At 50.4% G+C, this 26,877-nt stretch overlaps 1 protein-coding gene across 7 annotated transcripts in view; it reads left to right on the forward strand.

Annotated features, from left to right (window-relative positions):
• The first annotated feature begins 19,512 nt into the window (after positions 1-19,512).
• lrrc49 (leucine rich repeat containing 49) overlaps positions 19,513-26,877 on the forward strand; it is a 423,652-nt gene continuing 416,287 nt past the window's right edge. For 3 of the 7 annotated variants that reach the window (XR_015074388.1, XM_085972501.1, XM_085972504.1), the window contains exon 1: positions 19,526-19,964. Coding sequence is in view for 6 of the 7 variants with exons in the window: in XM_085972501.1 (XP_085828627.1) it covers positions 19,923-19,964 (42 nt within the window). In the remaining variant the exon portion in view is untranslated. Of the gene's footprint in view, positions 19,965-26,877 lie in introns of all 7 variants that reach the window. The other 4 variants (XM_085972505.1, XM_085972503.1, XM_085972500.1 and 1 more) reach the window with 4 other exon arrangements.

Here is a 26,877-nt window from a genome sequence, read left to right on the forward strand (position 1 = left end):
CGCCCTGGCGCAGCTTATCAGGGGCCTGCGGCCTCGGCATCTCCCAATCAGAGAGAGCGAGGCATCGGGCCCCTAATTGGATTAATCAACCAAAGCGGATCAGAATTAACGGCGGATTAAAGAGAGAGAGGGTCAGTGTCCAGAGAGAGAAAGAGAGAGAGGGGGGTCAGTGTCTGGGGAGAAAGAGAGAGAGTATATACAAATTATATGAATGTATATTTATACACTCAGGGATATATCTGTTTGTACACTGTATGGATAGACCTGTATTTTTGTGTACAACCATGAATGTTTTTCGATGCTTTGGCAACATAAGATGTACCTTGTCATGTCAATAAAGCGATTTGAATTGAATTGAATTCAAAAGAGTATATACAAATTATACGAATGTCTATATTTATACAATCAGGGATATATCTGTTTATACACTGTATGAATAGATCTGCGTTTATGTGTTAAACCATAAATGTTTTTTCGATGCTTTGGCAACATAAGATGTACCTTATCATGCCAATAAAGCGATTTGAATTGAATTGAGAGGGGGTCAGTGTCCGGAGAGAGAGAGAGAGAGAGGGGGGTCAGTGTCCAGAGAGAGAGAGGGGGGTCAGTGTCCAGAGAGAGAGAGAGAGAGGGGGGGGTCAGTGTCCAGAGAGCGCGAGAGAGAGAGGGGGTCAGTGTCCGGGGAGAGAAAGAGAGAAGGGGGGTCAGTGTCCGGGGAGAAAGAGAAAGAGAGGAGGGGGGGGGTCAGTGTCCGGGAGAGAGAGAAAGAGAGAGGGGGTCAGTGTCCGGGGAGAGAGAGAAAGAGAGAGGGGGGGGTCAGTGTCCGGGGAGAAAGAGAGAGGGGGGGGTCAGTGTCCGGGGAGAGAGAGAGGGGGGGGTCAGTGTCCGGGAGAGAGAGAGGGGGGGGTCAGTGTCCGGGGAGAGAGAGAGGGGGGGGGTCAGTGTCCGGGGAGAGAGAGAGGGGGGGGGTCAGTGTCCGGGGAGAGAGAGAGGGGGGGGTCAGTGTCCGGGGAGAGAGAGAGGGGGGGGTCAGTGTCCGGGAGAGAGAGAGGGGGGGGTCAGTGTCCGGGGAGAGAGAGAGGGGGGGGTCAGTGTCCGGGGAGAGAGAGAGGGGGGGTCAGTGTCCGGGGAGAGAGAGAGAGGGGGGGTCAGTGTCCGGGGAGAGAGAGAGGGGGGGTCAGTGTCCGGGGAGAGAGAGAGAGGGGGGGGTCAGTGTCTGGGGAGAGAGAGAGAGAGAGGGGGGGGTCAGTGTCTGGGGAGAGAGAGAGGGGGGGGGTCAGTGTCTGGGGAGAGAGAGAGGGGGGGTCAGTGTCTGGGGAGAGAGAGGGGGGGTCAGTGTCTGGGGAGAGAGAGGGGGGGGTCAGTGTCTGGGGAGAGAGAGGGGGGTCAGTGTCTGGGGAGAGAGGTGGGCGGGTCAGTGTCTGGGAGAGAGGTGGGGGGGTCAGTGTCTGGGGAGAGAGGTGGGGGGGTCAGTGTCTGGGAGAGAGGTGGGGGGGTCAGTGTCTGGGGAGGAGAGGTGGGGGGTCAGTGTCTGGGGAGAGAGGTGGGGGGGTCAGTGTCTGGGGAGAGAGGTGGGGGGGTCAGTGTCTGGGGAGAGAGGTGGGGGGGTCAGTGTCTGGGGAGAGAGGTGGGGGGGTCAGTGTCTGGGGAGAGAGGTGGGGGGGGTCAGTGTCTGGGGAGACAGGTGGGGGGGTCAGTGTCTGGGGAGACAGGTGGGGGGGTCAGTGTCTGGGGAGACAGGTGGGGGTCAGTTGGGGGGGTCAGTGTCTGGGGAGAGAGGTGGGGGGGGTCAGTGGGGAGAGAGGTGGGGGGTCAGTGTCTGGGGAGAGAGGTGGGGGGGTCAGTGTCTGGGGAGAGAGGTGGGGGGGTCAGTGTCTGGGGAGAGAGGTGGGGGGGTCAGTGTCTGGGGAGAGAGGTGGGGGGGTCAGTGTCTGGGGAGAGAGGTGGGGGGGTCAGTGTCTGGGGAGAGAGGGTGGGGGGGTCAGTGTCTGGGGAGAGAGGTGGGGGGGTCAGTGTCTGGGAGAGAGGTGGGGGGCTCAGTGTCTGGGGAGAGAGGTGGGGGGCTCAGTGTCTGGGGAGAGAGGTGGGGGGCTCAGTGTCTGGGGAGAGAGGTGGGGGGGCTCAGTGTCTGGGGAGAGAGGTGGGGGGGCTCAGTGTCTGGGGAGAGAGGTGGGGGGGGTCAGTGTCTGGGGAGAGAGGTGGGGGGGTCAGTGTCTGGGGAGAGAGTGGGGGGGTCAGTGTCTGGGGAGAGAGCTGGGGGGTCAGTGTCTGGGGAGAGTGAGGGGGGGGTCAGTGTCTGGGGAGAGTGGGGGGGGGTCAGTGTCTGGGGAGAGTGGGGGGGAGGTCAGTGTCTGGGGAGAGTGGGGGGGGTCAGTGTCTGGGGAGAGTGGGGGGGGGGTCAGTGTCTGGGGAGAGTGGGGGGGGGGTCAGTGTCTGGGGAGAGTGGGGGGGGTCAGTGTCTGGGGAGAGTGGGGGGGGGTCAGTGTCTGGGGAGAGTGGGGGGGGGGGGCAGTGTCTGGGGAGAGAGGGGGGTGTCAGTGTCTGGGGAGAGAGGGGGGTGTCAGTGTCTGGGGAGAGGGGGGTGTCAGTGTCTGGGGAGAGGGGGGGGTCAGTGTCTGGGGAGAGAGGGGGGGGTCAGTGTCTGGGGAGAGGGGGGGTCAGTGTCTGGGGAGAGAGGGGGGGTCAGTGTCTGGGGAGAGGGGGGGGTCAGTGTCTGGGGAGAGAGGGGGGGGGTCAGTGTCTGGGGAGAGAGGGGGGGGTCAGTGTCTGGGGAGAGGGGGGGGTCAGTGTCTGGGGAGAGGGGGGGGTCAGTGTCTGGGGAGAGAGGGGGGGGTCAGTGTCTGGGGAGAGGGGGGGGTCAGTGTCTGGGGAGAGAGGGGGGGGTCAGTGTCTGGGGAGAGAGGGGGGGGTCAGTGTCTGGGGAGAGAGGGGGGGTCAGTGTCTGGGGAGAGAGGGGGGGGTCAGTGTCTGGGGAGAGAGGGGGGGTCAGTGTCTGGGGAGAGAGGGGGGGGTCAGTGTCTGGGGAGAGAGGTGGGGGTCAGTGTCTGGGGAGAGAGGGGGGTGGTCAGTGTCTGGGGAGAGAGGGGGGTCAGTGTCTGGGGAGAGAGGGGGGGTCAGTGTCTGGGGAGAGGTGGGGGTCAGTGTCTGGGGAGAGGGGGGGGTCAGTGTCTGGGAGAGAGGGGGGGGGTCAGTGTCTGGGGAGAGAGGGGGGGGTCAGTGTCTGGGGAGAGAGGGGGGGTCAGTGTCTGGGGAGAGAGGGGGGGGTCAGTGTCTGGGGAGAGAGGGGGGGTCAGTGTCTGGGGAGAGAGGGGGGGTCAGTGTCTGGGAGAGAGAGGGGGGGGGTCAGTGTCTGGGGAGAGAGAGGGGGTCAGTGTCTGGGGAGAGAGGGGGGGTCAGTGTCTGGGGAGAGAGAGAGAGAGGGGGGGTCAGTGTCTGGGGAGAGAGAGAACGAGAGAGGGGGGTCAGTGTCTGGGGAGAGAGAGAGAGAGAGGGGGGTCAGTGTCCGGAGAGAGAGAGAGGAGAGGGGGGGGGGTCAGTGTCCGGAGAGAGAGAGAGGAGGGGGGGGGGGGGTCAGTGTCCGGAGAGAGAGAGAGAGGAGAGGGGGGGGGGAAGTCAGTGTCCGGAGAGAGAGAGAGGAGAGGGGGGGGGTCAGTGTCCGGAGAGAGAGGAGACGGGGGGGGGGGGTCAGTGTCCGGAGAGAGAGAGAGGGGGAGAGGGGGGGTCAGTGTCCGGAGAGTGGGAGGGGGGGGGTCAGTGTCCAGAGAGAGAGAGGGGGGTCAGTGTCCGGAGAGAGAGAGAGAGTCAACTAGTCCTGGGACTCAGTGAAGTAACTACTCACACTACTAACAATAACCAGCCCCAGGACAGTGACAGCGTAACACAAAGAATTCGACCCAACACAATCGTCGCTAAGCAAAAGGAAATATCTGTCATATTGGGCAGAAACAACAAAAACCCAAAGCAAACTCAATTGCTACTTGGCCCTAAACAGACAATACAACATGGCTGATTACCTGACCATGGTGAAGGATAGCAAACTGAGAAAAACTTTGACAATGTACAGACTTAGTGAACATAACCTGGCGATCGAAAAAGGTAGACACAGACAGACCCGGCTACCAAGAGAGGACAGGATATGCTCTCACTGCAGTCAGGGAGTGGTGGAGACAGAGATGCACTTCCTCACAGCTTGTAGAAAATATCAGGGCATAAGGGAGAATTTCTACCCAAAATTCACAAATATATGCCCGGAATTCAGAAATTTGAATGACGACCAAAAACTCCCATACCTACTAGGGGAAGAGAGAAATTGCATAACACTAGCGGCACACTATGTTACAGCTTGCCATAAACAGAGGGACAACCAGTAAATATAAGAAAAGAGTATATATAAATTATATGAAAGTATATATTTATACACTCAGGAATATATCTGTTTATACACTGTATGGATAGATCTGTATTTTTGTGAACAAACATGAATGTTTTCCGATGCTTTGGCAACATAAGATGTAACTTGTCATGCCAATAAGGCGATTTGAATTGAATTGAATTGAGAGAGAGAGGGGTCAGTGTCCAGAGAGAGAGAGGGGGGTCAGTGTCCAGAGAGAGAGGGAGGGGGTCAGTGTCCAGAGAGAGAGAGAGAGGGGGGTCAGTGTCTGGAGAGAGAGGGGGGTCAGTGTCCAGAGGGGGAGAGAGGGGGGGTCAGTGTCCGGAGAAAGAGAGGGGGGTCAGTGTCCGGAGAGAGAGAGAGGGGGGTCAGTATCCAGAGAGAGAGGGGGTCAGTGTCCAGAGAGAGAGGGGGTCAGTGTCCAGAGATTGAGGGAGGGGGTCAGTGTCCAGAGAGAGAGAGAAAGGGGGGTCAGTGTCTGGAGAGAGAGGGGGTCAGTGTCTGGAGAGAGCGAGAGGGGGGTCAGTGTCCGGAGAGAGAGAGAGGGGGGTCAGTGTCCAGAGAGGGGGGTCAGTGTCCAGAGAGAGAGGGGGGTCAGTATCCAGAGAGAGAGGGGGTCAGTGTCCAGAGAGAGAGGGGGTCAGTGTCCAGAGATTGAGGGAGGGGGTCAGTGTCCAGAGAGAGAGAGAAAGGGGGGGTCAGTGTCTGGAGAGAGAGGGGGTCAGTGTCTGGAGAGAGAGGGGGGTCAGTGTCCGGATGAGAGCGAGAGGGGGGTCAGTGTCCGGAGAGAGAGAGAGGGGGGTCAGTGTCCAGAGAGGGGGGTCAGTGTCCAGAGAGAGAGGGGGGTCAGTGTCCAGAGAGAGAGGGGGTCAGTGTCCAGAGAGAGAGAGGGGGGTCAGTGTCCAGAGAGAGAGGGGGTCAGTGTCCAGAGAGAGAGGGAGGGGGTCAATGTCCAGAGAGAGAGAGAGAGAGAGGGGGTGTCAGTGTCCGGAGAGAGAGAGAGGGGTGTTCAGTGTCCGGAGAGAGAGAGGGGGGGTCAGTGTCCAGAGAGAGAGGGGGTCCGTGTCCAGAGATTGAGGGAGGGGGTCAGTGTCCAGAGAGAGAGAGAGGGGGGTCAGTGTCTGGGGGGTCAGTGTCTGGAGAGAGAGGGGGGGTCAGTGTCCGGAGAGAGAGGGGGGTCAGTGTCCGGAGAGAGAGGGGGGGTCAGTGTCCTGAGCGAGAGAGAGGGGTGGTCTGTCCGGAGAGAGAGAAGGGGGGTCAGTGTCCGGAGAGAGAGAGAGAGGGGGGGTCAGTGTCCGGAGAGAGAGAGAGAGGGGGGTCAGTGTCCAGAGAGAGGGGGGGTCAGTGGCCAGAGAGAGAGGGAGGGGGTCAGTGTCCAGAGAGAGAGAGGGGGGCAGTGTCCAGAGAGAGAGAGAGGGGGGTCAGTGTCCAGAGAGAGAGACATTGTCAATGGTAGGTTCATAGGAGACCTCCTTGGAAGATCGACCGATTGCTCACCTCTTGGCTGCAGCACAGTAGACTATATGATTACAGACTTAGACCCATCCTCTTTCAGAGCATTCACAGTCAAACCACAAACAACACTGTCAGATCACAGTCAAATTACTATGTTCCTCAAAAAGACAGAAACAAACAACATAGAAACACAACCCAGTAAACTGTACAACACCAAAAAATCGTACAGATGGGCCAAAAACGACACGGAAAAATACCAGAAAACAATTAGCAATGCATCAACTCAAGCTCTTTTAGACACCTTTCTGGATAACATATACACTCACAATAAAGAAGGCGTAAACCGGGCGGTTATTAAACTAAACAATATTTTTGATAATTTGGCAACAAATGCAAACTTGAAAGCTCGCAAGAACAAACCCAAAACAAAAAACGATGAAAAATGGTTTGACCGAGATTGCCATAACATGAGGAAAAAACTTAGAAAAATATCAAACCAAAAACACAGACATCCAGAAAACGAGGAATTACGCCTTACTTATTGTCAGACACTAACACAATACAGAAACACACTCAGAACCAAAAAAGAGCAATATATTAAGAATACACTCAGCTCATTCCTGTTTGTCCTGTTTGTATTCCACTGTGTACATGCCTGGACATGCCTCGGCTGACTCCTCCCACAGGTCCTAGTATAAAGGTGACTGCTCCCCAGCCCTTGTATCCTGGACCGGTCGACCACTCGAGGCAGACCTCCATTCTGTTGTTAATAAAAGCCTTTGGTTACTCTTCTAACTCTCAGTCTTTTATGAGTAATTGATAGCGCATCAATTTTATTAACAACATTTTTATAATGGAGAAGATCCTCACACCAGCATGCCTGGACTTAGATCATCGGGAGGCGGACTCATCCACCAAGTTTACTCACTGGCTTAAGTGTTTCGAAAAATTCCTGACCGCCTCCGAAGCAATCAAATCGGACGAGGACAAACTGGATGTCCTGACCTCCAAAGTGAACCACCGAGTGTACTCGGTCATCCAAGACGCGACCTCGTACGCGGACGCTATCAAGCTCCTCAAGGACCAGTACACGCGCCCAGTGAACGAAGTGTACGCCAGGCACCTCCTGGGGAGTCGTAAACAACAACCTGGGGAATCGACCGTGGAATACCTTCAGGCACTGTCTGTGCTTGGCCGGGCCTGTGGTTGTAAGGATGTAAAGGCCGCCGTGTACACAGAGGAACTTATCCGGGACGCTTTTGTAGCGGGCCACAGATCCAATTACACCCGACAGCGACTGTTGGAGCAGAGTAACCTCGACCTCAACAAGGCCTCTGAACTCGCACTATCGTTGGATGCAGCCTACCAGGGCATGGATGCCTACTCCTCTGCACCGTGGACGCCGCGGGGAATGACAGCCTGGGACACGGTAGGACCGCCTCATAGCGCCGTGCCACCCCAGCCACACCCCAACAACGGCCCAACTACCGCAGCAGTGTCCCAAGGCCAGACAGCAGTGCCCCAAGGCCAGAAATGCTACTTCTGTGGCCAGGCAAAACACCCCAGAGCGCGCTGCCCGGCGAAAAACGCGATCTGCTCGGGCTGCGGGAAGAAGGGACACTACGCTAGCGTCTGCAGGGCCAAAGCCACCCCGAACCCCAGCAGCGCCGCGTGTGGGCCATGCGGGCCGCCATCTTGGACCTCCCCGGCCATGTGCGAATCACCGGTACAGCAGCCATTTTGGACGCCTCCAGCCACATGGGGATCATGGACGCCGCCATCTTGGACGACAGCCGGGACGCAGCAGGCCCCCGACACCGCCTCATCTGATACCCGCAGCGACACACCGACCCCTACGCTGGCATCCGTTACACTGGACCAAGCGAGACCGCACCAACTGGCCAGTTCCACAATGGACATTAAGGTAAATGGTCACGATACAATCTGCCTTTTTGACTCTGGGAGCACGGAGAGCTTCATCCACCCCGACACGGTGCGGCGTTGCTCTCTCCCAGTCCTGCCTGCGCAACAGCGGATTTCTATGGCCTCCGAGTCCCAGTCGGCGGACATCGGCGGCTACTGCGTGGTGACACTCGTAGTAGACGGGACCGTGTACGATCATTTTAAACTTCTGGTCCTGCCTGACCTCTGCGCTGCCGTCCTGCTGGGGTTAGATTTTCAGTGCCACCTTAAAAGTGTTACGATGGCGTACGGTGGACCCCTACCCCCACTCACAGTCCGCCGCCAGCAGCTTCCAAACTGCCCGCCGCGCACCAGGTGCAACCTCTCCACACTCAGAGTCACCCCCCCCCCCCCCCCACTGTTTGCTAACCTCACCCCCGACTGTAAGCCCATCGCCACAAAGAGCAGGCGATACAGTGCCGGGGACAGGGTTTTCATTAAAACCGAAGTGGAGCGGCTCCTGAAAGAAGGGATTATTGAGGGCAGCACCAGCCCCTGGCGAGCCCAGGTTGTGGTCGTTAAGACCGGCGAGAAGCAGCGCCTGGTCATCGACTACAGCCAGACAATAAATCGCTACACCCTGCTGGACGCCTACCCACTCCCCCGTATAGCTGATATGGTCAACCAGATCGCGCAGTACCGCGTCTTCTCGACCATTGACCTGAAATCAGCGTACCACCAGCTCCCCATCCGCCCTGAGGACCGCCAGTACACTGCCTTTGAGGCAAACGGCCGCCTCTATCACTTCCTTAGGGTTCCCTTTGGCGTCACCAACGGGGTCTCCGTCTTCAAAAGGGAGATGGACCGGATGGTAGATCAAAATGCGTTGCAGGCCACTTTCCCATATCTGGACAATGTGACCATCTGCGGCCGTGACTTGCAGGACCATGACGCAAACCTCGAAAAATTCCTCCGCACCGCCCAACTCCTAAACCTGACATATAACAAGGAGAAGTGCATATTCCGCACAAACCGCCTCGCCATCCTTGGCTGTGTTGTGGAACACGGAGTCATCGGCCCCGACCCCGACCGGATGCGTCCCCTTATGGAACTTCCACTGCCCCACTGCCTCAAGGCCCTGAAGAGGTGCCTAGGGTTTTTCTCCTATTACGCCCAGTGGGTCCCCTACTATGCGGACAAGGCCCGTCCGCTGATCAAGTCCACCTCTTTTCCCTTGACGGCAGAGGCCCGCTTAGCCTTCCACCGTATCAAGGAGGACATTGCCAAAGCCACCATGCACGCAGTGGACGAATCCATCCCCTTCCAGGTGGAAAGCGACGCGTCTGACTTTGCCCTGGCCGCTACCCTCAATCAGGCGGGGAGACCCGTGGCCTTCTTTTCACGAACCCTCCAAGGCCCGGAGACCAGACACTCCGCTGTTGAGAAGGAGGCCCAGGCGATTGTGGAGGCTGTGCGTCATTGGAGGCACTACCTGGCCGGAAAACGATTTACCCTGCTCACTGACCAGCGTTCAGTTGCTTTTATGTTTAACAACAAGCAGAGGGGCAAAATCAAAAATGACAAGATCTTGAGGTGGAGAATCGAACTTTCCACCTACAACTACGAGATCTTGTACCGGCCCGGGAAGCTAAATGAACCCCCGGATGCGCTATCGCGTGGCACCTGCGCCAGCGCGCAGATCGATAGACTGCGGGCCCTCCACAATGACCTCTGCCACCCGGGGGTCACCAGGTTCTTCCACTTCATCAAGGCCCGCAACCTGCCTTACTCTATTGAGGAGGTCAGGACCATGACCAGGAACTGCCAAGTCTGCGCTGAGTGCAAACCGCACTTTTATAGACCAGACAGGGCCCACCTGATAAAAGCCACTCGCCCCTTCGAGCGCCTGAGCGTCGATTTTAAAGGGCCTCTCCCCTCCTCCGACCGCAATGTGTACTTCCTCAATATTATTGATGAGTACTCCCGTTTCCCGTTCGCCTTCCCCTGCCCGAACATGTCCAGTGCCACGGTCATTAAATGTCTGAACAACCTCTTCACCCTGTTCGGCTTCCCCAGCTATATCCATAGCGACCGGGGCTCATCGTTTATGAGCGACGAACTCCGTCAGTACCTGCTAACTAGGGGTATTGCCACAAGCAGGACCACCAGTTACAACCCCCGGGGGAACGGACAGGTGGAAAGAGAAAATGCGACAGTTTGGAAGGCCGTCCTGCTAGCCTTAAAGTCTAGGGGCCTTCCAACCTCCCGCTGGCAGGATGTGCTCCCCGATGCGCTCCACTCTATTCGGTCACTGCTCTGCACTGCCACTAACGCCACCCCTCATGAGAAAATGTTTGTCTTCCCAAGGAAGTCCACATCGGGGACATCGCTACCACCATGGCTGACGTCCCCAGGGCCGGTCCTACTGAGAAGAAACGCGAGGACCCATAAAACGGACCCCCTGGTCGAGAGGGTCGACCTCCTCCACGCCAACCCCCAGTATGCTTACATCGCATACCCGGACGGGCAGGAGGACACAGTCTCCATAAGAGACCTTGCACCCTCGGGGGCCGCAGTAACCCACTACCCACTACCACCCCCCCCCACGATCCGATATCCAGCCCCAGCAGACGGCAGGCCTGGGCCCCGCGACCCGCTCGACATCTACGAGGACGACACGCCTGTGCCACAGCCTACGCTGGACTCGACGCCGGAAACTTCACTACCCCTGCCGTCGCCACGCAGATCACAGCGGCAGACAAGACCTCCGGAGAGACTCCAATACACTAACTTTTAATACACTTCACCCCGCCGGACTCAATTTTAAACAAGGGGTGAATGTGGTAAACCACTGTTTGTATTCCTGTTTGTCCTGTTTGTATTCCACTGTGTACATGCCTGGACATGCCTCGGCTGACTCCTCCCACAGGTCCTAGTATAAAGGTGACTGCTCCCCAGCCCTTGTATCCTGGACCGGTCGACCACTCGAGGCAGACCTCCATTCTGTTGTTAATAAAAGCCTTTGGTTACTCTTCTAACTCTCAGTCTTTTATGAGTAATTGATAGCGCATCAGGAATCCATTGATTCCAATTGTTTCTGGGAAAACTTGAAAACACTACACAAAAAACAACACGACGATTTGGCCATTCAAAATGGGGACACATGGGTAAACCACTTTGAAAAATTATACCAGAAAAACACACTAAGACCAGAGCAACACCAAATATGCAAAAAATTGGAAAAGCTAGAAATGGCCATAAAAGATAACCAAAACCCGCTGGACGCCATAATAACAGAAAAAGAACTTCTTGAAAAACTCAAGGACCTGCGACCAGGAAAAGCCTGCGGGACAGACGGCATACTAAACGAGATGATTAAACACACAGACAACAAAATGAAACTGGCTATCCTAAAACTCTTCAACTTGGTTCTGAGTGTCGGTTATTTCCCTGATATCTGGAACAAAGGACTCATAACGCCCATATACAAAAGTGGGGACAAAATCGACCCAAACAACTATCGAGGCATCTGTGTAAACAGTAACCTGGGGAAGGTATTCTGTAGCATCATAAACAAAAGACTTATAAACTTCCTTGAGGAGCACAATGTCTTGAGTAAAAGCCAAATTGGATTCCTGCCAAACTATAGAACATCCGATCATATCTTCACCCTACAGACCCTAATTGACAAACACGTTCACCATAACAAAGGCAAAATCTACGCATGCTTTGTAGATTTCCAGAAGGCTTTCGACTCCATCTGGCATGACGGTTTATTCCTGAAACTTATCGAAAGCGGGGTAGGAGGGAAAACATATGATGTAATTAAATCAATGTATACAAACAACAAATGTGCAGTTAAAATTGGAGACAAACAAACAAAATACTTCCCACAGGGGCGGGGGGTGACGCAGGGCTCGCCAATCTCACCGACACTCTTTAATATTTACATAAATGGATTGGCAAAACTACTTGAACAATCTACAGCACCCGGCCTCACCCTATATGAATCCAAGGTTAAATTCCTCCTCTATGCAGACGACCTGGTTCTGCTGTCACCAACTAAAGAGGGTCTACAGCAGAACCTGGACCTGCTGGAGTCGTACTGCCAGACTTGGGCCCTGACAATAAATCCCCAAAAAACCAAAGTCCTTGTGTTCCAGCAAAGATCCAAACATCAGGGACCCAAAATAAATTTCACAGTAGGAACAACCAAAATTGAACAAACCACTAACTACACATACTTGGGCTTAAAAATCAGTTCTACGGGAAACTTCAAACTGGCTGTGAATGAACTGAAAGAGAAAGCAAGAAGGGCTTTCTATGCCATCAAAAAATCAATCCAAATAGAAATCCCAATTAGCATTTGGCTCAAAATTTTCAAATCAGTAATTGAACCAATTGCACTCTATGGCAGTGAGGTATGGGGACCGCTAACTCAACAAGAATTTGCAAAATGGGACAAACACCCAATTGAGATCCTACATGCAGAATTCTGTAAAAGTATCCTTCGGACTCAAAAGGAAAACAGTAAACAATGCATGCAGGGCGGAACTAGGCCAATATCCATTAATAATCACTATCCAAAAAAGAGCCACCAAATTTTGGAATCACCTACAAATGAGCAACCCCCAATGCTATCACTACGACGCCCTGAAATGCCAAGAGCTGACCATAAAGAAGAATACCCTCAGTCAACTAGTCCTGGGACTCAGTGAAGTAACTATTAACAATACTAACAATAACCAGCCCCAGGACAGTGACAGGGTAACACAAAGAATTCGACCCAACACAATCGTCGCTAAGCAAAAGGAAAAATATCTGACATATTGGGCAGAAACAACAAAAACCCAAAGCAAACTCAATTGCTACTTGGCCCTAAACAGACAATACAACATAGCTGATTACCTGACCATGGTAAAAGATAACAAACTGAGAAGAACCTTGACAAGGTACAGACTTAGCGAACATAGCCCAGCGATCGAAAAAGGCAGACACAGGCAGACCAGGCTGCCAAGAGAAGACAGGATATGCTCTCACTGCAGTCAGGGAGTAGTGGAGACAGAGATGCACTTCCTCACAGCCTGTGGAAAATATCAGGGCACAGGGAGAATTTCTACCAAAAATTCTCACAAATATGCCCTGAATTCAGAAATCTGAATGACAACCAAAAACTCCCATTCCTACTGGGAGAGGAGAGAAGCTGTGTAACACTGGCGGCACACTATGTTACAGCTTGCCATGAACAGAGGGACAACCAGTAAACTAAGAAAAGAATATATATAAACAATGCGAATGTATATTTATACACTCAGGGATATACCTGTTTATACACTGTATGAATAGAACTGCGTTTATGTGCTCAACCATAAATGTATTTTGATGCTTTGGCAACATAAGATGTAACTTATCATGCCAATAAAGCGATTTGAATTGTGAATTGTGAGAGGGGGGTCAGTGTCTGGAGAGAGAGGGTCAGTGTCCAGAGAGAGAGAGAGAGGGGGGCAGTGTCCGGAGAGAGAGTGGGGTCAGTGTCTGGAAAGAGAGAGGGGCAGAGTCCGGAGAGAGAGAGAGGGGGGCAGTGTCCGGAGAGAGAGAGAGGGGGGTCAGTGTCTGGAGAGGGAGGGTCAGTGTCCACAGAGAGAGAGGGGGGGTCAGTGTCCAGAGAGAGGGGCCAAGTCCGGAGAGTGAGAGAGGGGGCAGTGTCCAGAGTGAGAGAGGGGGCAGTGTCCAGAGTGAGAGAGGGGGCAGTGTCCAGAGTGAGAGAGGGGGCAGTGTCCAGAAAGAGAGAGGGTCAGAGTCCGGTTAGAGAGAGAGGGGGGTCAGTGTCCAGAGAGGGAGGGTCAGTGTCCGGAGTGAGAGAGGGGGTCAGTGTCCAGAGAGAGAGAGGGGGTCAGTGTCCAGAGAGGGAGGGTCAGTGAGCGAAGCCCAGTGAATGAAGCCTTTTGACGAGAGAGGGTCAGTGGGGGACAAGTGTGAGGGCTACAGGAGGTTACAGAGATGGAGCGGGATGAGGCCATGGAGGAATATAAACAACATGTTAAGTTTAAATTTGAGGCACGCTGCATGTAGGGCATATATCTAGAGGATGCAAATGGCCACAATAAAACAAGAGTCTTCATTTCTTACTTGGCGAGCAATATATTTTGAACTATAGCAATTACAATAAAAACTAATTCATTTCAATCTTGACTGCCTTCTTACCCAGCTTGGCACCTGTTGCATCCTCTCCCACGGTACAGAATATTTCCCAGGAGGTGCATTTATTGACATGGTAGAATCTTGAATATCTATTTAGCCTAATTTGTATCTTTCACTTTTATTAGAAATTGAAGTGTCTCTTATTTGCTTTTATATCAAATCTCTTCTCTAATGATGTAAGGGGATTGTGATATACTTGAACAAATTTACATTGAGAGGGAGGAGGTACTAGCGGTTTTAGCAGGCTTAAAAGTGGATAAATCCCTAGGCCCAGACGAGATGTATCCCAGGCTGCTGTGTGAGACACGGGAGGAGATTGCAGGGGCTCTGACACAAATTTTCAGAACCTCTCTGGCCACAGGGGAGGTGCCAGAGGACTGGAGGACAGCTAACGTAGTACCATTATTCAAGAAGGGCAGTAGGGATAAACCAGGGAATTACAGGCCAGTGAGCCTAACATCAGTGGTTGGGAAATTATTGGAAAAAATTCTGAGGGACAGAATTAGTCTTCACTTGGAGAGGCAGGGATTAATCAAGGATAGTCAGCATAGCTTTTTCAGGGGGAGATCATGGGCAGGATTTTCATTCAGGAGTTGGGTTGGAGGCGGGACTACAACTTTCGGAGTTGTAGTCCCGCCTCCATCGAGATGCGACCAATCCACGCGATTTTAACTTGATTGACCTTGTTGAGCTGCCCAGCGGGCTCAGCAGGCCAATTAAGGGCCACCCGGCAACAGGTGACGACACAGACTGAAATTTCATCTGTCAGGAGGTTTTGACAGATGAAATATCAGCGTTTCACAGCTGTTTGAAGCTGTCAAACACTGACAGTCTTCTAACACGAGTCCTTCTCCACAGACTCAGTTATAAATCTCTCCTGCACAGAAAGCTGCAGGCTGTCACTTTTGACAGTTCGCAGCCATTCTGCTTTCTGTGCCGGTGAGATGAGGGACTCCCGAGACCTAAAGGAAGGACGGCTGAAAAGGTATGTAAAACTTATTGAATCACTTTAGACACACCAAACAGACTTACCTTTGCACTCATGCACACATCACTCACCTGAACACTGACATCTCGACCCCTCCAAGTCCTTCAACCCGACGGCCCGCCTCCTCTAACTTGGTGTGGTTTGGAGCCGTCGGGAATCCCACTCTTCAACCTTAAAAATAGGGATTAGGTTAAAATCTGCCTGTTAACTACCTGTTAACAGGCAGTTAATTGGCACTAATCCCTTCCCGCCTCGGGTAGGCGGGTCCCAGTGCGGGACGGGTACCCGCCTCCTTTGAAACTGGCATGGAGGTGGGTTTGGGTGTGGGATGGGGTCAGGACCCCTGATATCGGGATTTTAACCCCCTGCGCGCCTCCAATCCCGACTCCATGGCCCAATGAAAATCCTGCCCATGTGTCTAACCAATTTGATTGAATTTTTCGAGGGGGTGACTAGGTGCGTGGATGAGGGTAGTACAGTTGATGTAGTCTACATGGACTTCAGTAAGACTTTTGACAAAGTCCCGCATGGGAGACTGGTCAAGAAGGTAAGAGCCCATGGGATCCAGGGCAATTTGGCACATTGGATCCAAAATTAGCTTAGTGGCAGGAGGCAGAGGGTGATGGTCGAAGGTTGTTTTTGTGACTGGAGGCCTGTGTCCCGTGGTGTACCGCAGGGATCGGTGCTGGGTCCCTTGCTGTTTTTAGTGTACATTAATGATTTAGATATGAATGTAGGAGGTATGATCAGTAAGTTCGCAGATGACACTAAAATTGGTGGAGTGGTAAATAGCGAGGAGGGAAGCCTCAGGCTACAGGATATAGACGGGTTGGTCAGATGGGCAGAACAGTGGCAAATGGAATTTAACCCTGAAAATGTGAGGTGTAGCATTTTGGGAGGACTAACAAGGCAAGGGAATACACAATGAATGGTAGGACCCTAGGAAGGACAGAGGACCAGAGGGACCTTGGTGTGCGTGTACATAGATCCCTGAAGGCAGCAGGACAAGTAGATAAGGTGGTTAAGAAGACATATGGGATACTTGTCTTCATTAGCCAAGGCATAGAATATAAGAGCAGGGAGGTTATGATGGAGCTGTACAAAATGCTAGTTAGGCTACAGCTGGAATACTGTGTGCAGTTCTGGTCACCACACTATAGGAAGGATGTGATTGCATTAGAGAGGGTGCAGAGGAGATTCACCAGGATGTTACCTGGGCTGGAGCGCTTCAGCTATGAAGAGAGACTGGATAGGCTGGGGTTGTTTTACTTAGAACAGAGAAGGCTGAGGGGGGACCTGATTGAGGTACAAAATTATGAGGGGCATAGATAGGGTAGATAGAAAGGAACTTTTCCCCTTAGTAGAGGGGTCACTAACCAGGGGGCATAGTTTCAAGGTAAGGGGCAGGAGGTTTAGAGGGGATTTGAGGAAAAGCTTTTTCACCCAGAGGGTGGTTGGAATCTGGAACTCACTGCCTGAAAGGGTGGTAGAGGCAGGAATCCTCACAACATTCAAGAAGCATTTAGATGAGCACTTGAAATGCCATAGCATACAAGGCCACGGACCAAGTGCTGGAAATGGGATTAGAATAGACAGGGTTTGATGGCCGGCGCGGACACGATGGGCTGAAGGGCCTCTTTCTGTGCTGTATAACTCTATGACTCTATGACACAGAGAAGAGGTTGCGTATGCATTTACCAAAGAACTGAAATATTTAAAACCGGGAGTGTTGCTGCAGAACATTACATATAGACAAAGAAATTATATCATGTAATCAAGCCGCTCGGCCCAACCAGACCGTGTTGGTGTTTATTCTTCACACGAGCAGTATCCCAATCCCATGTACATGCCCTGTTCCCAAATCCCTTAATCCCCTTTCCTTCAACCGCCTACCTAGTCTATTCTTAAAAGTTGCCATGCTCTTTGCTTAAATCACCAACTCCAGTAGTGAATTCCACAGCCTCACGAGTCACGGCCCTCTGTGTAAAAAAATGTTTCTCCTGCTCTTTGCCCTAAACCTCACATTTAAGCTTGTGTGTATGCAGTGAAGGCATTGGTTGTCATTTTCCAAAATTCCATAGATTCTAGAATGGTTCTTGCAGATTGGAAGGTAGCAAATGTAACCCCACTATTTAAGGAAGGAGGGAAGAGAGGAAACGGGGAACTACAGACCAGTTTTTAAAATTAATTTATGGGATGTGGGTGTCGCTGGCAAGGCCAGCATTTATTGCCCATCCCTAATTGCCCGTGAGGAGGTACTGGTGGTGAGCCGCCTTCTTGAACCGCTGCAGTCCGTGTGGTGAGGGTACTCCCACAGTGCTGTTAGGTAGGGAGTTCCAGGATTTTGACCCAGCGACGATGAAGGATCAGCGATATACTTCTAAGTCAGGATGGTGTGTGACTTGGAGGGGAACTTGGAGATGGTGGTGTTCCCATGCGCCTGCTGCCCTTGTCCTTCTAGGTGGGAGAGGTCGCGGGATGAGGGAGGTGCTGCCGAAGAAGCCTTGGCAAGTTGCTGCAGTGCATCTTGTAGATGGTACATACCGCAGCCACAGTACGCCGGTGGTGGAGGGAGTGAATGTTTAAGGTGGTGGATGGGGTGCCAAGCAAGCGGGCTGCTTTGTCATGGATGGTGCCGAGCTTCTTGAGTTAGCCAGACGTAAGTAGTAGAGAAAATGCTAAAATCTATTAGGACGTGGTAACAGGGCACTTTGAAAATAATAATAGGATTGGGCAGAGTCAACATGGATTTATGAAAGGGAAATCATGTTTGATGAATCTGTTAGAGTTTTTTGAGGTTGTAACTAGCAGAATAGATGAGGGGGAACCAGTGGATGTGGTGTATTGGATTTTCAGAAGGTATTTGATAAGGTGCCACACATGAGGTTATTAAACAAAATTAGGGCTCATGGGATTGAGGGTAATACACTAGCATGGACAGAAAACAGAGAGTAGGAATAAACGGGTCATTTTCGGGTTGGCAGGCTGTAACTAGTGGGGTAACGCAAGGATCAGTGCTTGGGCCTCAGCTATTCACAATCGACATCAATGATTTGGATGAGGGGACCAAATGTAATCAAATGCAAGTTTGCTGATGATACAAAGCTGAATGGGAATGTAAGTTGTGAGGAGGATGCAAAGAGGCTTCAAGGGGATATAGACAAGCTAAGTGAGTGGGCAAGAACATGGACTGAGATGAGAAATTTCTTCACTCAGATAGTAGTGAATCTTTGGAATTCTCTACCCCAGAGGGCTCTGGAGGCTCAGTCGTTTAGTATATTCAAGATAGAGATTGATCGATTTTTGGATATTAAGGGAATCAAGGGATATGGGGATAGTGGAGTTGAGGTAGAAGATCAGATATTGAATGACGGAGCAGGCTCGAGAGGTCAAATGGCCTACTCCTGCTCCTATTTCTTATGTTCTTATGTGTGTATATATAGATATATATATATCCCCTCGTTCTGGACTCCGCAAATACTGGAAACAGTCAGTTTCTATCTATACCTCATAATTTTAAGGATTTCTACAAAATCATCCTTTGATCGCTGTTCTAACAAAAACAGCCCCAATTTTTCAAGTCTTTCTTTGTATTTCCTCATACGAGGCAGCATACTAATGAATCTGCACTGTCCCCTCTCTGTTGTTTCAACATCCTTCCTATTGTGTGAATTCCAAAACTGCACACAGTATTCCAACTGTGGTCTTTCTAAAGTTTTATATTAATCAACCATTACATCTTGACTTTTATATTTTATACCTTTTGCCATAAAACTTTGTATTCTGTTAGCTTTCTTTATGGCCTTATCCACTTGAGGTTCTGCATTTAACATCTGATGAACCTACACTCCCCAATCCTATGCTCTTCTACATCATCCATCCTAACCCTAATCCCATTCAATGTTTAATTTTGACTTTTTCACTGACATTTAACTCCATCTGCCACTTTTTTGCCCATTCCACCATCTTCTCAATATCCCCTTTCCCAAAGCTCTCCACCACTTGGGGTTTCCTCGCCTTGTGTCTGTTGTCGACTCATTGACAGAGATTGATCGCTGTGATTCGTCAACAACTTCATTCTCATATCATGCGACTACCAGGATGGTAGGTGGCAAACTAGATGGACCTTGGTCAATTTACATCTAGCAATTCCTATGTTCTTTAGAATTATTTATTATGCCTCCAATTTTCATATTGTCTGCAAATTTGGACATCACTCCCTTGAGTCCTATAACCAAATCATTGCTGTACACAGTACTTGCTGAACATAAGTGCTTCACTTGTGGTAAAACATTCCATGTTCTAATAACCCTCAGTGTGGAAGAATTTCTTGTAACTTTCCCTTTGTTCTTCTTGCCTGGACCCCCTTATTACTGATTCACCGAGCAGTGGAATCAATCAATCATTTGCTCTCTCAATCTTGAAACCTCTATTCGATCCCTTTAAAAGCTAGATGCAGAGGGAGGGCATGTGTTGGAGATCAATGCCAGGAATTGACTGTTGTAGGCATTTACGAAAATGCTGGCTTGGAGATGCCTTCTGAGGTTGGTGAATAGGATTCTGATGAGGCTCAACGACCGCCCAGATTGCAGAGTGCTGTAGTTTCCACAAGGGACTTTGAGTGAATGTACCTTGGTTGCACCCACTTTTTAACTTACAAGCCCCTTAGGTAGCATTACTTAGTTTTGAGTTAGCAGCTTTCTGAATTTGTGAGTCAGCCTTTGCTAGTTTTCCAGGTTTTAAAATATAACATTTCCAACCATGACTGGATTCAGATTTCCACCTTTCGAAAACCTCTGAGACCCAATTCCCCGTTGGGTGGACCGGCTGCTGCGGCTTGTGTTGCGCGCGGAAGGACAAAGCGTGAACGCTGCTAGCACCGGAAGTGGCGGTTGTCAGGGAGCCGGGGTGAACACCGGCCGCGGAGAGCAGGATCCCGGGGAAAGGCCGAGGCGGAGGATCCGGAGCGGAGCGGGAGCCCGGGAGATGCTGCCCAGCAAGTACCGGGCGCGGCTGCTCGGTAACCCGGTGAGTGCCGCGCGGTAACCATGGAAACTGGGCCCGTCGGCTCCAAATCCACACTCCTGGGTCAGTACTGAGGGAGCGCCGCACTGTCGGAGGGGCGGTACTGAGGGAGCGCCGCACTGTCGGAGGGGCGGTACTGAGGGAGCGCCGCACTGTCGGAGGGGCGGTACTGAGGGAGCGCCGCACTGTCGGAGGGGCGGTACTGAGGGAGCGCCGCACTGTCGGAGGGAGCGCCGCACTGTCGGAGGGGCGGTACTGAGGGAGCGCCGCACTGTCGGAGGGGCGGTACTGAGGGAGCGCCGCACTGTCGGAGGGTCGGTACTGAGGGAGCGCCGCACTGTCGGAGGGTCGGTACTGAGGGAGCGCCGCACTGTCGGAGGGTCGGTACTGAGGGAGCGCCGCACTGTCGGAGGGGCGGTACTGAGGGAGCGCCGCACTGTCGGAGGGGCGGTACTGAGGGAGCGCCGCACTGTCGGAGGGGCGGTACTGAGGGAGCGCCGCACTGTCGGAGGGGCGGTACTGAGGGAGCGCCGCACTGTCGGAGGGGCGGTACTAACATTAGAACATAAGAAATGGGTGCAGGAGTAGGCCCTTTGAGCCTGCTCCGCCATTCAATGAGATCATGGCTGATCTTCTGCCTCAACTCCATTCACCGGCCCTATTGCCATATCCCTTGATGCCCTTACTAGTCAGATGTCTATCGACTTCTGTTTTGAATATACCCAATGACTAAGCCTCCACAGCCCTCTGGGGTAGAGAATTCCAAAGATTCACCACCCTCTGTGTAAAGAAATTTCTTCTCATCTCAGTCTAGAATGGCCTACCCTTTATCTTGAGGCTGTGGTCTCTGGTTCTAGACTCCCCAGCCAAGGGAAACATTCTCCCAGCATCCATCCTGTCGAGCCCTGTAATAATTTTTGCATGCTTCAATGAGATCCCCTCTCATTCTGAGTTCAAGAGAATACAGGCCTAGTTTACTCAATCTCTTCTCATACGACAGTCCCGCCATCCCAGGAATCAACCTCGTGAACCTTTGTTGCAAAATAGAAATGTTGTAGTGGTAGGGGATAGTATTAGGGGGATAGATAGAGTTCTCTGCAGCCGAGAGCGAGAGTCCCGTAGGCTGTGTTGCCTACCCGGTGCCAGGGTTAAGGACATCTCCTCTGGGCTGGAAAGAAACTTGCAGTGGGAGGGGGTGGATCCAGTTGTCGTGGTCCATGTTGGTACAAATGACGTAGATAGGACTAGGAAGCCGGTTCTGTTAAAGGAGTATGAGCAGCTAGGGGTCAAATTAAAAAACAGAACCTCAAGGGTAATAATCTCTGGATTATTACCTGAGCCACGAGCGAATTTGGCTAGGACAAATAAAATTAGAGAGTTAAATGTGTGGCTCAAAGACTGGTGTGGGAGAAATGGGTTTTGCTTCCTGGGACACTGGCACCAGTACTGGGGCAGGAGGGAGCTGTTCCGTTGGGACGGGCTTCACTTGGCCAGTGCTGGGGCTAGAGTCCTGGCGGATCATATAACTAGGGCTGTAGAGAGGGCTTTAAACTAACTCGTGGGGGGGGGAGGTTCCTAGAGAGCAAATAATAAAAATGACAACAGAGAAGGTCATAGACTTAGGTGGCAGTGGGGAAATTAAAAACCAGAGCGTGTCAGGAAGGGGCAGAAGGTATGGAGTAAAAGGTAAAGTAATAAAAAGGGCAAAAGGAGGAACTAAGTGTCACAAAACATATTTGAAAGTTCTCTATCTGAATGCACGTAGCATTCGAAACAAAATAGACGAGTTAATGGCACAAATAACTACATATGGGTATGATCTTGTGGCCATTACAGAAACATGGCTGCAGGGTGACTGCCTGGGAATTAAACATACTGTTATGTTCATTAATAACTAGACATTCTTATTATGAACACAGCTAGCTTCTAGCTAGTTATTTATTCAGTACACGTTCTCTAGGTACAGTATCTGTAGAGGCTTCCATGTGTGCTCCTGTGTGCAGGCTGCCATCTTGACTGTTGCCTTCTGGGTAGCCTAGTGCCTCATGGGTAATGTCTTAAACATACAGCTATGTACAGCTTTACACAGCTCCACCTAGTGTCCACTATAGAATGACATGCTATTGATCACTACATCCCCCTTTCTTTGAGGTTTAACAAAATCAATATCAATCAACTTTCAAGAAAACAATAAAGATAATATCACTAACACTTTTGTTAGTGCTCTATAAACATCAACATTTTCAAAACAGTCAACACATTTTCAAAGCTTTACATTAGACTTAATCTTTGAGTACAATCAGGCTCTTTTACTTCACGTGTGGATCTTCTCAACACGGGTAAGTCTGATGTGTCTTCATGAGATTGTTCTGGCGGTGAATGACAAGATGCAGTTGTGGCATTGTCATCAATCTGGTCTTGAATAGTCTCTTGTGTTTTTAGGAGGGAACGGCGGTTCCTCCTGAGAATCTGTCCTTCCTCAGTTCTAACAGTGTATGACCTTGGTCCCACTTCCTCAAGAACTGTAGCTTTCCTGTTCCATGCATCTGGATCCTCAATCCTGACAACATCATCCTTTGTCAATGGTTTTAGAGTTTTGGATGACTTGTCATAGTATGATTTCTGTTTCAGCTTTAACAGTTGAAGTCTCTGTCTCAGTTCCTCACTTTGCTGTTGTTTTGCACAGCAGGGTAGCGTGGTGCGCAACTTGCGACCCATTAGTAGTTCAGCAGGTGAAGAACCACAGTCTAAAGGTGAGGCTCGGTAGCTCAGCAGGGCGAGATAAGGATCAGACTTGCTTTCTGTCGCTTTCTTCAGTAGCTGCTTGAGAACTTGAACACCTTTCTCTGCCTTACCATTCGACTGAGCATACAAAGGACTGGATGTGATGTGCTGAAAATCATAATGTGCTGCAAACTGTTGCCACTCCTTACAGTTGAAGCACGGACCATTGTCGCTAACGGCAATCCTGGGAATTCCATGCCTGGCGAAGATGGATTTCACATGCATTATGACACTGCTTGCTGTGGTGCTTGAGAGCAGCGCCATCTCAGGATAGTTAGAATAGTAGTCAATCACTATTAGATAGTCTTTACCATTTAAATGAAAAAGGTCCATACCAACCTTTTGCCATGCTGCTGTTGGTATGTCAGCTACTATCATTGGTTCCTTTGCTTGTTTGCTTTGGTGTTTCTGACATGTCTCACATTTGCCTATCATGTTCTCAATGTCCTTATTTATGCCAGGCCAATAAACAGTGTCTCTTGCTCTCATAGATACATAGATACATAGAAGATAGGAGCAGGAGTAGGCCATTCGGCCCTTCGTGCCTGCTCCGCCATTCGATGAGATCATGGCTGATCCTTTAATTCAGTATCCCGTCCCCGCCTTCTCTCCGTAACCCTTAACCCCTTTTGCCCGTAGAAATATATCTAATTCCCTCTTAAATATATTTAATGAGCTGGCATACACTGCCCTCTGTGGCAATGAGTTCCACAGGTTCACCACTCTCTGAGTGAAGAAATTCCCCCTCATCTCTGTCCTAAATGGTTTAGCCCTTATCCTTAAATTATGTCCTCTAGTTCTGTTCTCACCCGCCAAGGGAAACATTCCTTCTGCATCCAGTCTGTCTAGACCTGTCAGAATTTTATACACTTCTATGAGGTCCCCTCTCAATCTTCTAAACTCCAGTGTGTACATCCCTAAACTACATAGTCTCTCCTCATAGGTCATTCCCGCCATTCCTGGTATCAGCCTGGTGAATCGCCGCTGCACCCCCTCCATGGCAAGAACATCCTTCCTCAGATGAGGCGACCAAAACTGTACACAGTACTCGAGGTGTGGTCTCACCAGTGCCCTGTACAGCTGCAGCAAGGTATCCCTGTTCCTGTATTCTAACCCTTTTGCTATGAAGGCCAGCATACCGTTTGCCTTCTTGACCGCCTGTTGCACCTGCATGCTCGCCTTCAGTGACTGGTGTACAAGAACACCCAGGTCTCTCTGTACTTCCCCCTCTCCCAATCTATTGCCATTTAAATAATAATTTGCCCTCCCGTTCCTGCACCCAAGGTGGATAACTTCGCACTTGTCCACATTATAGTGCATCTGCCATTTATCCGCCCAATCGCCCAGTCTGTCCAAATCGCTCTGGAGCTTCCTGGTCTCTTCCTCTGAGCCCACCCCCCCTCCTAGTTTAGTGTCGTCTGCAAATTTGGAAATGCTGCATCCGACTCCCTGATCCAGGTCATTAATGTAAATTGTGAACAGCTGGGGGCCCAGGACAGATCCCTGTGGTACCCCACTTGTTACTGCCTGCCATTCAGAAAATGAGCCGTTTATTCCAACTCTCTGTTTTCTATCTGACAGCCAGTTCCCTATCCACGCCAAAACTTTCCCCTTTATCCCATGAGCCTCAATTTTCCATGCTAATCTTTTATGTGGGACCTTATCGAAGGCCTTTTGGAAGTCCAGGTACACCACATCTACTGGCTCTCCCCCATCTATTCTACCAGTTACTCCCTCAAAAAATTCCAATAGATTAGTCAAGCACGATTTACCCTTTGTAAATCCATGTTGACTCTGTCCTATCCTGTCCCCATTTGCTAAGTGCTCCGCTATTTCATCCTTAATGATGGACTCCAGCATTTTGCCCACAACTGATGTAAGGCTTACAGGTCTGTAATTACCTGCTTTTTCCCTACCCCCCTTTTTGAATAGTGGGGTAACGTTAGCTACCCTCCAATCCATCGGCACTGTTCCCGAGTCTAATGAATTCTGAAAAATCATCCTTAGTGCATCCGCTATCTCTAGGGCCACCTCCTTCAGTACCCTAGGATGCATGTTATCAGGCCCTGGGGATTTGTCCACCTTCAATCCCTTTAGCTTCCTTAACACCATATCCTTAGAGATATTGATTTGCGTCAGTTCCTCCTTTGCCAATGTCCCTATTTTTCCCGATATCCCAGGGAGGTTTTTTGTGTCTTCCTTCGTAAAGACTGACCCAAAGTATGCATTTAGTTGATCTGCCATTTCCTTATTTCCCATTATATATTCCCCCGTATCTGACTGCAATGGACCAACTTTGGTTTTCACCAGTCTTTTCCTTTTGATATATTTATAAAAGCTTTTGGAGTTAGTTTTTATATTTTCCGCCAGCTTGTTTTCGTAAGCTATTTTGCCCCTCTTGATCATGCCCTTTGCCCTCCTTTGCTCTATCTTAAACTGTTCCCAATCTTCCGCTCTGGCGCTTTTTTTGGCTATTTTATACGCCCTATCTTTGGATTTTATGCTGTCTCTAATTTCCCCTGTTATCCACGGTTGAGTCACCTTTTTAGATTTCCTTTTATGCCAGATTGGTATAAACAATTTTTGCAATTTTGTCATTCTATCTTTAAATGTTTGCCATTGTTTATCTACCTCCAGTCCTCCCAGGAACGTTGTCCAATCAGACCTACTCAGTTCCCGTCTCATGGCATCATAATTCCCCTTGTTTAAATTCAGGACCTTAGTCTCTGAGTCAATTTCTTCGCTCTCCATTTCGAGTGAGAAATCGATCATGTTATGATCGCTCTGACCCAAGGGTCCCCGTACAACAAGATTACTGATTAGTCCCTTCTCATTGCACAGTACCCAGTCCAATATAGCCTGTTCCCGAGTTGGTTCCTCGACATATTGATCCAGATAACCATCCCTTAAACACTCAAGGAATTCCTCCTCCTCATTATTTTTACTGATTAGGCTAGTCCAATCTATATGTAAGTTAAAGTCACCTATGATGACAGCTGTGCTCTTATTGCACGCTTCTCTAATTTCCCTCGTGATGCCCTCCCTAACCTCTATTTTACTATTTGGAGGCCTATATACCACTCCTATTAATGTTTTTCGCCCCTCGCTATTTCTTAGCTCCACCCATATAGATTCTGTATTAACTGAGTTAATATCCTTCTTTTCAATTGCATTTATCCCCTCTTTTACTAGCAATGCTACCCCTCCTCCCTTTTTTGTCGATCCTTCCTAAATACTGAATACCCCTGTATGTTAAGCTCCCAGCCCTGCTCACCCTGCAACCATGTTTCCGTAATCCCAATTAGATCATAATTATTAACCTCTATTTCCACAGCTAATTCATCTACCTTGTTCCTGATGCTTCTCGCATTAAGGTATAAAACCCTCAGGCTTTTTTTATGCTCACATTTTTTATGAATTAGTTTGGCCCTTTGTTTTTTGTTCCTCACCCTTTTACCATTTATTTCTGTCTGCCTTTCACTTTCCTCTATTTCACTACATAGGTTTCTAGCCCCCTGCCATACTAGTTTAAATGCTCCCGAACTGCTTTATCAAAAATTACCCCGAGAACATCAGTTCCATCTCTGCACAGGTGTAGACCGTCCCTTTTGTATAGGTCACACCTACCACAAAACTGGTTCCAATGCCTCAAAAATTTAAAACCCTCCCTCTTACACCACTGCTCAAGCCACGTATTTAGCCTAACTATCCTGTTCTCTGTACTCTTACTAGCACGTGGCACTGGTAGTAATCCAGAGATTACTACCTTCGAGGTCCTACTTTTTAGCTTGGCTCCTTTTGCATTTTTCAATTCCGAGGTGTCCCTCATGAATCCTTTTGAGCATGTCTTGACGTAGAGCCTGTGGAATGACTATTCTGTTCTGTTTTAGTAATAGTCCACTTGCGACACTCAATTCTGACCTTATGTGAAAATATTTTGGACAGGAACCTTTTGGCCAACCATGATGAATGTTCTCTATTACTGTTTGTAATACTGTATCTTTTACTGTTTCTTCTGCTATTTGCTTTGATTTTGTGTCTGACACAGGCAGCGCAGCAGTGACCATACTCACATGAACATCCACGTCTTCTTCAGTAGAGCTCACATGACTCATTGTGGGTGCTCGGGATA

This window comes from Somniosus microcephalus, chromosome 32, assembly GCF_052327205.1.
Source record: "Somniosus microcephalus isolate GS21.2 chromosome 32, FLI_Smic_1.0, whole genome shotgun sequence".
Taxonomy (NCBI): Eukaryota; Metazoa; Chordata; class Chondrichthyes; order Squaliformes; family Somniosidae; genus Somniosus; species Somniosus microcephalus.